This window comes from Anguilla rostrata, chromosome 13 (assembly GCF_018555375.3).
Source record: "Anguilla rostrata isolate EN2019 chromosome 13, ASM1855537v3, whole genome shotgun sequence".
Taxonomy (NCBI): domain Eukaryota; kingdom Metazoa; phylum Chordata; class Actinopteri; order Anguilliformes; family Anguillidae; genus Anguilla; species Anguilla rostrata.
Genome location: NC_057945.1, coordinates 26,842,160 through 26,855,276, shown reverse-complemented (window position 1 = coordinate 26,855,276; position 13,117 = coordinate 26,842,160). Strand labels below are relative to the sequence as shown.

The 13,117-nt window shown below is 40.1% G+C and overlaps 2 protein-coding genes across 3 annotated transcripts in view; both read left to right on the top strand.

The window, feature by feature from the left end:
- Positions 1-9,005, top strand: part of adamts9 (ADAM metallopeptidase with thrombospondin type 1 motif, 9) — a 54,613-nt gene extending 45,608 nt beyond the window's left edge. The window contains exons 38-41 of the mRNA XM_064304022.1: positions 493-584; positions 2,387-2,491; positions 4,542-4,648; positions 5,276-9,005. Coding sequence (XP_064160092.1) covers positions 493-584; positions 2,387-2,491; positions 4,542-4,631 — 287 coding nt within the window. The 3' untranslated portion in view covers positions 4,632-4,648; positions 5,276-9,005. The remainder of the gene's footprint in view (positions 1-492; positions 585-2,386; positions 2,492-4,541; positions 4,649-5,275) is intronic.
- A 2,124-nt stretch (positions 9,006-11,129) lies between these two features.
- prickle2b (prickle homolog 2b) overlaps positions 11,130-13,117 on the top strand; it is a 70,646-nt gene continuing 68,658 nt past the window's right edge. The window contains exon 1 of one of the 2 annotated variants that reach the window (XM_064304933.1): positions 11,130-11,168. In XM_064304933.1, the coding sequence (XP_064161003.1) occupies positions 11,145-11,168 (24 nt within the window). In that variant the 5' untranslated portion in view covers positions 11,130-11,144. The remainder of the gene's footprint in view (positions 11,169-13,117) is intronic. The other variant, XM_064304939.1, reaches the window with a different exon arrangement.

Here is a 13,117-nt window from a genome sequence, read left to right as displayed (position 1 = left end):
AGCTGTCACATGTTGGGAACATGAGGAGGGAAAGTGAGATCCTGGAGGCTTTGCAGAATGCAGCATCAGTGATAATCACAGGATTACAATGATCTGCCTGTCAGTGCTGCTGTGAAATACTGTACAGTCAGGGAATTTCATATGTTGACTACCCAAGATGTTACAAATGAAAGGCTCTACTTTGCATGAACGGTGCTGACATTTAATTAAGGCCATGCCTGAAGGGGTTAATTATTTCAAGATGTGTTTTACAGTCATAGAGGGGCTGTCAATTAAAGACACAGAGGGGCTGGGATTAGCCTAACTTGCCCCAGCTGTAATTACATTGACTTATTTGGCAGCCCTATGGCTTATCTGTAATGTAGGAATGTAAGGTTTGTGCTCTGCTGAGCTGTTCTATCTGTGCTCAACACAAATAAGACTGCTTGTTTGTATATCCACCATGCCTGCTCCCTGAGAATCTGTTACTAAAAGGACACTGTTTATTTTCAGCAACTGACTGGGAGTTTGCTTTCACCCGTGAAGGCCAGCGAGTTCCATTCGCCACTGCGGGAGACTGCTACAGCGCCGCCAGGTGTCCACAGGTAAGAACAGCAAGACGCTTGACCCGCCATTTGTCAACAACGGTACAAATGAATGTCCTTCAGTGTGATCGGTTAAGGGGAATATCTGAAACTCAACAGATTTTTGCCCATTTTCTCTACAAAACTCCTCTGAGAATTGATACAGTGGAGCCTGTTACTCAAGGCAATAATAAAAAAGCAGTGACACTGTTAAGAAGAGTTGGGGAGCTTGTGGAACAAGCATGTGTAGCTATGTGACATCTGGCCTGTGCAGGATGGTGAGACTGTTCCTCCGTGGAGTCGGTGCAGGACAGACAGACAGCTGCAGTGCCGGAGGGTGCGTCTGAGAGCGCGTTTTTTTAAAGGATCCGCAGTGAGCACCCGCAGCTCCTGCGCGGCTCGAGACGGAGCGCGCAAATCGAGCAGAGCAACACGCCAGCCCGCCTCCCCGCGCCTCCCCGCTCTCGGCCGGGTCCCCCCGCCTCCCTTTAACCCGCGAGGAATTTACGCGGCGTTTCTCCCGTTGTGCAAGCGTCAGCTGATCTCCTCCAGGACCGGCCTGCTGCGCAGATGCAGGGCGAGGAATGCGAGGGGAACGCTGCGCTGGCTTGTAGGGAAGAGCTCATTACTCGTCTGGCTTCTCCACATCCATCTGCAGCGAGAACCGGGGCACATGTGAATCTCTGAAGTGGTCCAGACGGCCGTCCGCAAGGGGAAGCCAGCGAAAGCACTGCTTCGCCCACTTAGGTCTTCATTCATCCAAGGCATTTGGACAGATGCATGTGAAGGGTCAGCGCCTGATCCTCTCTCTCTCCACTGCCTGCATGCGCACCTCGCACATGCATCTGTCTGCCCCGCCACCGCAGGGCCCCGGGCTGTCCCCAGATTTTAGGTGCATTTCATTGAATGAACAGTTAACCACACGCCGTCCAGGGAAAGTTTGACATGATTTACTGTTGCATATTATTTGAAGAAATAGGTTGTGGAACTGCTGATTTTCCATGAGTAAATTATTTACATGTGGCACTAACCGTGCTTGTGTTTATAGAAGGGGTTGGCTTTGGCTAGTTTGTATAAACGACACTTCAACATGCAGTGCTGCACCTTATAAAGCAGCACTACTGCCACCTACTGTTGATACCTGCTCAGACGGAATTAATTTTCCTGGCATTCTCAGGAAAAAGGGTATTTTGCCTGATGTCTTGAACTTGGTGACCTCCCACTCCAGGAATACATGTAACTGTATCTCAGACTCAGTCATGCCAGATCTGAGGAACTATACCTACCAGATACACCACCCCTCAATAATTGGCCCATCACCTGATAGTACCTTTGAGCTTCCGATTTCTTCTTTACAATTATAAAAAATACATAATTTCCATACTACATGTGCTATCCAGCTTATGATTCAGGGCCTTGTGCTCTTCCAACTGGACCACTAAAATTCCTGGTTTGTCTTCATGTAGGAGCCACCAGGCCCCTCCAGCTCATTCAGAATGCTGCTGTACCTTTCTTCAATAATCTGCGAAAATACATGCATGCCACATCTCTCATCTCTCCTCACATCCCTTCTGTAGCTAATGGTGGTGATCCAGATAAAATACAAATCTCTTGTCCTCACCTATGGCGCTGCAAGAGGAACAGCACCCTCTTACCTGCAATCTGTTATCAAGCCTTCCACTTCTAAAGATAGAACGTGTCAGAAATCACAGGAACATAAACATTCTAGTGGAGTTCCAAAGACGTGACTTAAATATGAGAAGTGTTAATCGCTGTGTTCTAAGTAGAAATTGCCAGCCAACTGTTTTTCTTGTGTGTTTTAGGGTCGTTTTAGTATCAACCTTTCTGGGACGGGTTTCCAGGTGGCTGAAGACACAAAATGGATTTCCCAAGGAAACTATGCTGTTGCTGATATTCATAAATCACAGGTAACACAAGAGCACACCTAAAAATAGTTTTTTCCCAGTTTTTTTGAAAATATGTGTGTAACTAATAGTGCTTCATTCAATTTCTTGTCCTAAATTATTGCAATTATCTTTATACTCTTTTCTTTAACATCAACACACTATCAGTTATTGAGTTACTTAATAGTTTGGATTGTGGTACCATGTCCATCACCTGATCACCTGATAGTCGGACGGAGTGTAGCACAGTGGGTAAGGAACTGGACTTGTAACCGAAAGGTCGCAGGTTCGATTCCCAGGTAGAACACTGCCGTTGTACCCTTGAGCAAGGTACTTAACCAAAATTGCTTCAGTATATATCCAGCTGTATAAATGGATACAATGTAAAATGCTATGTAAAAGTTGTGTAAGTCGCTCTGGATAAGAGCGTCTGCTAAATGCCTGTAATGTAATGTAATGTCAAAATCTTGGTAAATAAAATCACTCGGTGAAATAGTAGACACAGAACACCTGCACATTTTCAAATCTCTAACATTAAAATGAATAAAAATGTGATAGCTAAATCTGAACAAATGGGCTGAATGCTTTTTACTTTCGGAGGTGTACCGTTTGAGCTGCGCATGCAGGCATTGTGCCAGAGTACTGCAGCACGTACACAGGCTGGCCCCTGACTGACCAAAGTCTTGCACTCTGAGACCTCAATGTATGGTGATATGGACAAATACACACTGCTCTATAGGGCTGCCGGCTACTGTTGGCACTGATATGGTCAGGAGTGATTCCAGATCATGGGATGAATCCACTAGTGTGAGACCAAATGCTTTAGCTGCATGCACCATGCAACAGCCCCATAACATAACAATATTAATCTTTGTACAATACTTGCATACTTATATATACTTTTGTGGTGTAAAACAAAGTTGCACTAAAACCTTAATCTGTTTATAAGGTTGGAGCCAATTGAAATCTAAGAATAACGTACATCTATTCAGGACACATATTTCCTGACCCTGTTCTGTTTCCTGGTGGCAGACTTTTCCACCCCTGGCATCTGTACCACCTCCGGGCAGATTCCCAAGAGCTTGTTCTTTCTGCTTCTTCTCTGAGGCTTTCTGATGTCCTCAATGGCCAGTGTGAGTGCTGCATTGAGCAGCTTGAGAAAGGAGTTAACCGCCCGCTTTTGTGATGGAAATCAGACAGGGGCTGCTTCTGGCTAGCATAAGAGGTGCACCTCAAAGCACTGTGCACTCAGAAAGCCCCTAGATTGGCTATCTGATGAAAAACTGTTATTTTAGGTCAAGTGCTGTGGAGGGCACTTAGGATCAGATCATTCATACTAGAGAGAATGATATTGCTTTGAGTATTATGGAGAAAACGTTTTCCCACTCTATGGTACTATTGATTTTCTCAGAATTGGTTTGTTAGCATTAGCCACTGTAGTGTTTTCCCTTGTTCTTTCCTTTCAGGTGAATAGACACTAGACAGCTCTAATCAGCATGAGTGTGGCTTGCTGTTCAAGACCACAAGGAGTCTATGTGTGCTATTTTTTCAGGATTTTGAACAAGAATACAAAACAAATTGAACTTTGTTTTGAGTCCCAAAACACTGTTTTATTATATGAATAAATATGTCTTAATTATATTTTATGTTATTGTATCTAAAATTGGATAATCTATCAGGTTTTGTGTATTAAGCACAGAGCTGTGAGTGTATGCAACTTAAACTTTTACTCTGGTGTTTAACATTTCTCTGACTGTAATGATTGACCCCTGCCATTGTCTTTGATGCTGTTGTAGATTTTGTGCCAGGCTTTGGAATTTTTGGATGTTTGCTAACAAATCACCTTCTTTCAAATAACTATGATTGTCATCTTCTAATAGGTTTTTTGGCAATCTTTGTTGGTCCAACATGTATAGAATGATAATGCTAATGGGAAAAAGTTAATCATTTCTTCCAATTCTATATTTTAATGTAAATGGAATATTCCTGCATTATATTATGGACAATAATATAGACCATAGTAAAGGTCGGGGTGAATATGTACAGTTCCTTGCAACTTCTTGTATGTCCACAGGATGGCAGCAGGGTGTCAGGAATCTGTGGAGGCTACTGTGGAAAATGTGCTCCATCATCTGGCTCTGGACTTAAAATAAAAGTCAAGTAATCAACAGACAGATTCAGGTATGTGTATTATTTTTACCTTAAGATCTGCCACTTTAACCACTGGTCTTTAAAGATTTTTGCTGTTAAAAATAATTTTAATTTTTTTTCCAGTGTTGATGACTTTATAAGTCATATACAGTTATAAAATAGATTTAGCCAAATTACGAAGTAAGTGACACTTAATGTTGTGTAACCAAATTAAAGAAGTACTAGGTGCGCTTCATGGGTGTAGTAGTATTTAACCACTGGTGCCCTTTGGAAACAGAGGGATAAAGTGCATGAAAGAAGGACGATTCCAAGACCCTCACATGGATTTAAAAGCCTTTATTCTCGAGGCAGGGACATAAGACATTGCTGACAAACAATGTTTTTGGCTGAACAGCCTTTGTCAGGTTGACCTCCATTGCAATGCGTCAGTTTTCAGCATTGTCTTATGTTCCTGCCTTGTGAATAAATGCCTTGGGATATTTAATATTGTGTCTGATGAGTATGACATTTTTGTATTTTCCTTCACTATACACAGGTGTCCTCTCCAACAAAATCAGCAATTAAACAACAAAAGTGCAGTTAAATTTTTGATTCCACAAAGTATTATATTGTGTTGTGTGCCTAATGATCTGATCGTTACATGCTTTCTGCTTTCAGATATGTTCAGGTGCTCTGCATGTCCTGTGTGGCTTTCTCTGGTGCTTCAAAATGAAGACTTCATTTTGAAACGGCCTATATTCCCCACAATATGTAAATATGTAAATTAGCAGGTTGTAAGTACTGTATATAGCATTTTGTAATTAATAATTTATTATACTCACATTTATTTTTGTATTGTACCATTATTTAACGGTTGTGCTTTAAAGTGAATACTGCATACAATGCTTCGCCTTTCCACTGTAAAACTAATGGGGGCTTCCAGGTAAACATCACAGACCACATAGACTTTTTCTAAAAACTAAATCACATGATACAATGTTGAGGAAGGGAGATATAATTACTGCATTGGCTGTTGGTTTTGTGTCATATTTTATCCTGTTGTGTTCTGCACTGAGGTTAAAAAAGCAGCTCAGTGTTCCTCCCTGGAACTGCGTTCTGCACTGAGGTTAGAGAAGCAACACAGTGTTCCTCCCTGGCTGTGCTGCGTTCTGCACTGAGGTTAAAAAAGCAGCACAGTGTTCCTCCCTGGAACTGCGTTCTGCACTGAGGTTAGAGAAGCAACACAGTGTTCCTCCCTGGCTGTGCTGCGTTCTGCACTGAGGTTAAAAAAGCAGCACAGTGTTCCTCCCTGGCTGTGCTGCGTTCTGCACTGAGGTTAGAAAAGCAGCACAGTGTTCCTCCCTGGAACTGCGTTCTGCACTGAGGTTAGAGAAGCAACACAGTGTTCCTCCCTGGCTGTGCTGCGTTCTGCACTGAGGTTAGAGAAGCAACACAGTGTTCCTCCCTGGAACTGCGTTCTGCACTGAGGTGTTCCTCCCTGGCGCGGTGTTCAACCCTAGCTGCACAGGGGCTCTCCAGAGCAGATGGCGAGGTGGCACTGCAGTTGGGAGGGTAGCGCGGCGTACTGAACCGCAGCGCGCCGATCGTTCGGCGGTGTCATGGGGCAGGACCGCGGGAGGCGACAGCTGCTCGCGGGCCGGCGTTGCCTGGCGAGACGCCGCCCTGAGATGTGCCAGGGCCCCTTAGCGCACCGGCGCTTTCCGGTCACCGGTCACAGCGTCTCAGGGGCGGCGAGCAGAGGTAGAGCGAGAAAGCGAAGGGAGGGGGCGGAGGAGTGGAGGGGGGGACTGACGGAAGAGGAGAAGCACAGCTCTCCTCTGCGAGTAGAACCAGGCTCAGGATCAGCGGTTTGTTGTGCCGATCTTTGAATGTGCAGCTCATGCTTGTCTCGAGGATAATGGCACTCCTGTTTGCTTCCTACAATTCATTTTAATAGAATAGCAGTGCATTGTGTGCGCAGAACAAGAATGGAGAGATAATGGTTGTGGGGGATGTGCTTATTTTATTTCTGTAGGCCTGTTGTTACCTGACACTGCAGACAGGGAGCAGGGCAGGAGATTACCACTGTGCCATTTGGACAAATATAAATCAGTGTTACCGCATTGTGGGGTTTGTTTTTGATAAGATGTGGGGTAAAGTGAGATGAAGTGAACAGGCACAGTATTTCACTCACCCATTCAGTGCACAGCAGGTGACTCATCACATTAGTGAGTTCCAATACTCTTTCCTGCAGTCTCTGCAGGTATGTGTATGGGTCAGGTGTGTGAGAGTGTTTGTGCTCTCAGAAGCAGAATAGCAAGCTTGGCTCAAGTTTGTTTTCTAGGTTGTTTTGTTCTCTGAGAAGTCAGTAGCAGGTGAAATGTAGGCCCCCGTTACCTTTAAAATCAAGGAAATACTTCTAAATATAGCTCTGAAGTTTGCCCTCAAGTGTCTGGACTGCTGATTCCTGCCTTAAATTGGCTGTGTAATAGTTTTACTAAAATGTATTTCTTTGTTTTAAAGTGCACTGAACTACCATTTCAGTATAAGGTTGTTTTTCACAGCTGAATTTTATGGATCTCTTGCAGTGGATCTTAAATAAACGGACCCAGATTCAATGCACTTTATCCTTAAATGTAACTGAAACAAATTTAAGGAAGAGTGAATTTATTTGTTTCACTGTATTTTTCATTAATTTCTGTGAACACAAAACTATTGTTCCATAAACAAATAATGTGAGACCAAAGAATTGCTTCAATCCATTTCTGGTAAAATAAGTTGCAATTTGGAATGTTGCTATGTTGCTATCTTTTGTCTGTTTTGGAGAAGATCTGAGTTTCTGAAGTTTATGCTCTCACTACATGTGAAAATAGCAGGGTACTTTCTGTGTTTTTATCGTTATTTGTAGCTTATAATGTGCCTTATTACGTTGAATTATGAAGGAAAATATATGATTATTACCTGTTCAAATATTCAATATTTAAATATTTATACTTACCATTTTGTGTAACTCTTAAATGAAAAGAACAAAATGAAGGCCAAATAATGTTAAACAGAACAGTTTCTAGTCTGTTTACAATGTAAATTCTTATGAAGAAACCTTTTCAAAGATACATTTATTTCATTAGTTATTCTCATATTTCTACTGTTTGATCATATTGCATATTTTAGAATAGTGACGTATATAGCATAGTTTGAAATATTGCCCTCATCTGTGAAGGGAATGACATATTTATGTATTTAATAACTTATTTATCATCTGAGTAATTCACCTCAGTTATACTTTAATTGTATTTTATTAAATTAGCTGATGGTTGATGTTATGGGAGAGACTTCATGTGAAATGAACTCTGGGGAAACATGAGCAAGAAAGAGCCATTGATACATTTGAAGGGATGACATAGTCTCTTTTTAGACTGTGCATTGTAAATATCAGATATAACAGCTGTATATTTTCATGACTGTGTGACATACTGTCTTTTTTTAATTGAGCATATCGGAATGTCTTGCTATAAAGGGAATATTATATCTAACAATGTAGCATAAATGAAGTTATTTGATTTCTTTTCTGTATTTCTTTAACTGACTATTCAGAATTTAATGCCAAAATAAAAATGCCAATTCAAATCTAGTTTTCTCAGTTTTACACTCACTGATTTCTTTGGACACTTTAATGCATTCGTTCATGATCTTCTGTATCACTTTAAAATAAGATCTCAGGTGCAGTGGATTATTAGGGAAATGTATGTCTACATATTTATGGAGAAATATTATTGTCCTGTTATATTTTTATATAATTGTCTCTGTTGTTTATTCATCCTTTCTACCTTGTGTATTGAGGTACGTGTTGACATTTATTGTATAGGACATTTTTATTTTTGTTCGTTTTAATGTATGTGAAATATGTATTACATTGATTGTTTGTCCAAAGATTTTTCTACTGAATTTTGATTATGATTTGTTAAAGTTTATTTTCAGGGGTTGGTGACCATGTTCTTGGCCAGCCACATTCCTGAATATTTTCCAAATGAAAGCCTCTGTACAGTAGGCCTATATTGTTTTCATGGGTAATTGTGCTACTGTAATCTAAGAAATGATCTTGTGGTTTGAAGGGCAGTGTGACTAGAACAAGAACAGAACCAGATAATATCTAACTCCCTCTGATGCACAGTACCTTTTGTTTTGTCGTGTAAGGTACATGCTGTTTGTAGGAGAGAATGGAATAAGTGTGCTCTCTGACTGCTCAATGAGTCATTGCCTTGTGATGTACTCACCACTGTGTAAAATATTTTTTGTGCTTTTCATTTTATTCTATGTTGATTTTTTGTCATTGCATTATAAAGAAGGCTATGATATTTCTGTATCAAGCAACTTTTACGAAATAAATGTATTTTGCACAATATCCTAATATGTAGTCATTGCCCTTTATATTCCATATTAGAGACTTTCTTTGTGTGACTGTTGTAATTCATTGTTCCATGAATGCCTTCATTATTCATTCACCATTCTCAATCCATGAGTTAGATTAATATATAAGTACAAAACCCATGATGTGCTAAATAAATTAATTACTTTAAAGGTAAAGCAAGGTCAAATGTAAATAATTGTTATACTTGTACTGTGTTAATATTGCATTCATGGCAGTGAAGGGCATGAATTATTATTGGTAGAAGATATTTTTATCCCTACCCTATGCCCATTTTTGGAATATATCTTTGACTGAACTTTAATGAACACCACATAGTTTCTTTGCAACCATACTAAATACAGTTCCCTGGCACTGATATGTCATAAATTCAGTCATTTTAAGACACTTCTGTGTGTTAAGTTTACTTGCCTTAATTGACTTGCCAAATGTCCCTGGTGATATTGCTGAAAGACTTCCTTGGGGCACACATGATTACAATCCAGGCCACTAAAGTTTTTTTTCCTCATTGAAAATATTGCCCCTGTAGCTGGTCCATTGGATATGACCTCATTTTATTACATGTAGTTTTGTAGTAACCATCTTAATGATGACTTATCCCTGATTCAGGCCATAGACATCTTTGATAATATGTATGTTGTCTTATCACAGAATCGTGTTCATGATCACCATAAGATCTCTCTTTTTCTTTTTGTTATAAAGTTGTCAAGCAAGACACAGATTCTAAACAGATTCTGAGACTTCTTATTGAAGGTTAAATGCAAGTAAGTTTGAAGACCTTTCTTGCTGTCCCAAAAGTCAACTGGTGCCAAATAGTGTCTGATACCAGCTTCAACACTAGTGTTTTTACTGATTTTCCAAAAGATGGCACTGTTCCTCAAACACCAATCAGTAGATACTGCGTTATGTTTTGCAGCATTGTTGCTGGGTAGTATTTGAATCCACAATGCAAATGTTTTTATCTTTGTTTTCAGAGAAATAAAAAGTTACTCCCTTACTTCTGGATGTAAGACAGTGCCTGTCAGAATCCTGAGCAGGTAGTGTTGCTTAGTGGATTGAGAGTTAGGATTGTCATAGAGGTTGCTGGTTCAAATCCCTGGAGGAGCACTGCACCCTTGAGCAAAATAAGCAAATAAAGCATCCAGCTGTGTAAAATGATAATATGTTAAAGGAATGTTGTGTAGGCTCTGTAAATTATTGATGAGGGTGTCTGTTAGGCAAAGAAAAAAATGTAATGCAACAATATTTCATGTAAGGCATGTAAGGGTGATGATGGAAATGATCACCTTCCTAAAGCAATGCCACTGTCTTCTGTGCTTTGTTTAACACTTATGTCACTTAGTAACCAAGTAATTATTTTTAATGTATGTGTACAATATACACATGCACCTTTTCTTCTCTGTTTGGAATCAATTTAATGCATTTACTGATTTATTTATTTTATAGTCTTCAATGTAATTTAAAGCACTGAGCTGCATATTTAGCTCTATTTGTGGGTCTTTAATGGATCATGTTTGTGTTTCATTGGTGTGTTCTACTTGATTTTATCTCTCTTTCAGGGGGTTGTATGTGTGGGGCTTAAGTCCAAATCTATTCTCACCTGTTCTTGTCACTGGTTACTGTCTCCACGGTTTCCTTTTGTAAACACAATGAGCTTGTGCACATTCTGACAAATGTCTACTGCATACAGGTCCATGCTACCTTGCAATTAATTTATGAAGGGCTTTCGGAAACAGGTTCTTAACAGCGAATAGGAATTATCCAAGGTAGGTATTGTGCTTTAAACTAGTTTTGGTGTTGCTCTTTGTGGTATAAGGTATATAATACGTAGTATTATTTTTATCTACTTGAAGTAATGCTTCGAATTCCATGAATTATATGATGTTAATTCAAAATAAAAATACATGGTAATATGATTGTAAAATCCATGTAGTACTGCACAATATCACATTCATTAATATGTTCTTTTACTCGCATCATCGCCTAATTAGGTACTAGAAAATATTACGTAATACAGGTTATGGTCTCCCCCCGTCTAAAATAGCCAATTCTTCTTGTCCATCGCTTCCAATAAAATTACACAGAATCGTGACGTTCAGCTTACGTCATTCGAGTTTGAATATGGAACAAACTGGACAAACAACGGTTAGTAGCAACTTCTAACATTGCGTTGATCGAACATGGTATACTAAAATAAATCTATTTTATGTTTGAAACCAGATCTGTATATGTTTAAGTTGTTTGCAGGACATTATGATGATGAACAGATGTACAGAAGCGAATGTGTTTGAGTTGACAAGCCGGCAAACATAAATGGTGCGCACTACATTCATGAAAGCGGCGTACTCGCGCCTAACAACCGCTACCATGACTAAATACACAGCTAAAACCCGTTCGTTGTAAATAATAATATTAATATTAATAATAATAGTGTCCTAGCAGGAACGGGGGGTTATGTCCGTTACAGAAGCCTTCTACTGCTCCCTTGACTCTGTTCTAAAAAAAGGTCTTAAAAGAAGATAAAATTCTGCTCCTAGGAGATTTTAATGTGGGAGTGGGCTCAGAACTCTATATATGGAACAAGGTTTGGCCAACACAGGACTGGTAAAGTTAACAGTATTGGGCTCAGGCTTTTAACGCTTGTTAGTCTCCAGCACAATGTTCCAGCTGAAATACAAGTACAATACATCTTTTCAACACCCCCGCTCTAAGCATTGGTACCTCCTGGTCCACATAATTGTCCATCAGGTGAGTCTCAAGGAGGTGCTGATCATAATGGTCCATGTGTGGTGCTGACTGCTGGACTGACCATCGCATGATCAGAGTTAAGCTCAGACTGCAGATCCACCCTTCCTACCCTAAACAAGCCCCCAACAAGAGGCTCAACTGTTCTGCCCTAAACTCACAAGACTCGATTAACTGCCTAAGAAGTCTTATTGAAAAAATAGTCTCTGCCATCCTCGAAAACCTTGATGTTGAAACTGAGTGGTCACAACTGCGCTTGGCCATTCATAAGGCTGAGATAGCACTTGGTTTTAAACATCAAGATGGTGCTACAGTGGCACAGTGTCAATGCAAAGTTTTGAGTTTGGCAAATTGGTGCAAATTGGACTGCCCTTTGACTGTACGTAGGCACCATTACTTCAAAAGGTAGATGAAGCTTTGATTTGTAACTATAATTGTGTGTGTGTGTTGCAATATTCTTTGACCATTTGGCTGTAGGCACAGGCATCTACCTATTACTTCAACAGGTAGAAGGAACTTTGATTCATAACTCTATAATTGTGGTTATCCTTAAAATCCCTCTTTCCCTGAAAGGGTAACCTGAGGTGACAGGATGCAAAATGTGCCTCTTACTATGGGTGTCGCATTAGCAACAATGTTTTACTGTTCAGAAAAAGTTAAATTACAAATCCATGTATAAACCGTTTTCAAGCCAATGATTGAAACATTTTGCGATGTTGACAAATTAAGGTGAAGGGACAGAGGGTATTGAACTACATCTAATGAGCTAAAGTGTGCATTTTGTGAACTGGGTGGATAGCTTGGTTGGGATTATACTACAAATGTGTACACACTTACACAGTATATGCTGTTATGTTTATTTTAACATACATACTGAAGCCAGACTGAGAAGCAAGTAACAGACACATGTATACACACACACATCTACACAAAGACCATCTAACAAAACTTAAAGCAATGACCTCAGCACTTATCAAACCCACATGAAGCAAAAATAACTGCAACTTTCACCAGTTAATTTCAAATGAACTGAAGGTGGTCTTCATTAGCTATTACTCTCAATAAATTCTCATTCCCTTTTACATTAGGACCATCTTTAAAGCCACAAAACTCCAAGATCAACTGATGACATTTACACCCCCGTTTGTCTTTTTTTTTTTTATTCTAATGGGTAATGAAGCAAAGCTTTGCACTCGGTGTTATAACCTCCAGCTTTCTGTGCACTCACAAGCAGGGATGGCCTGTGTTTTTTTTAGGGAGACTTTAGAGTCCTCCGTGGGGGCCTATTTACAGAAAGCCTTGTATAGGAGGAATCACAGCTGGACTGTCTGGAACAGTTTTGGAGTTTT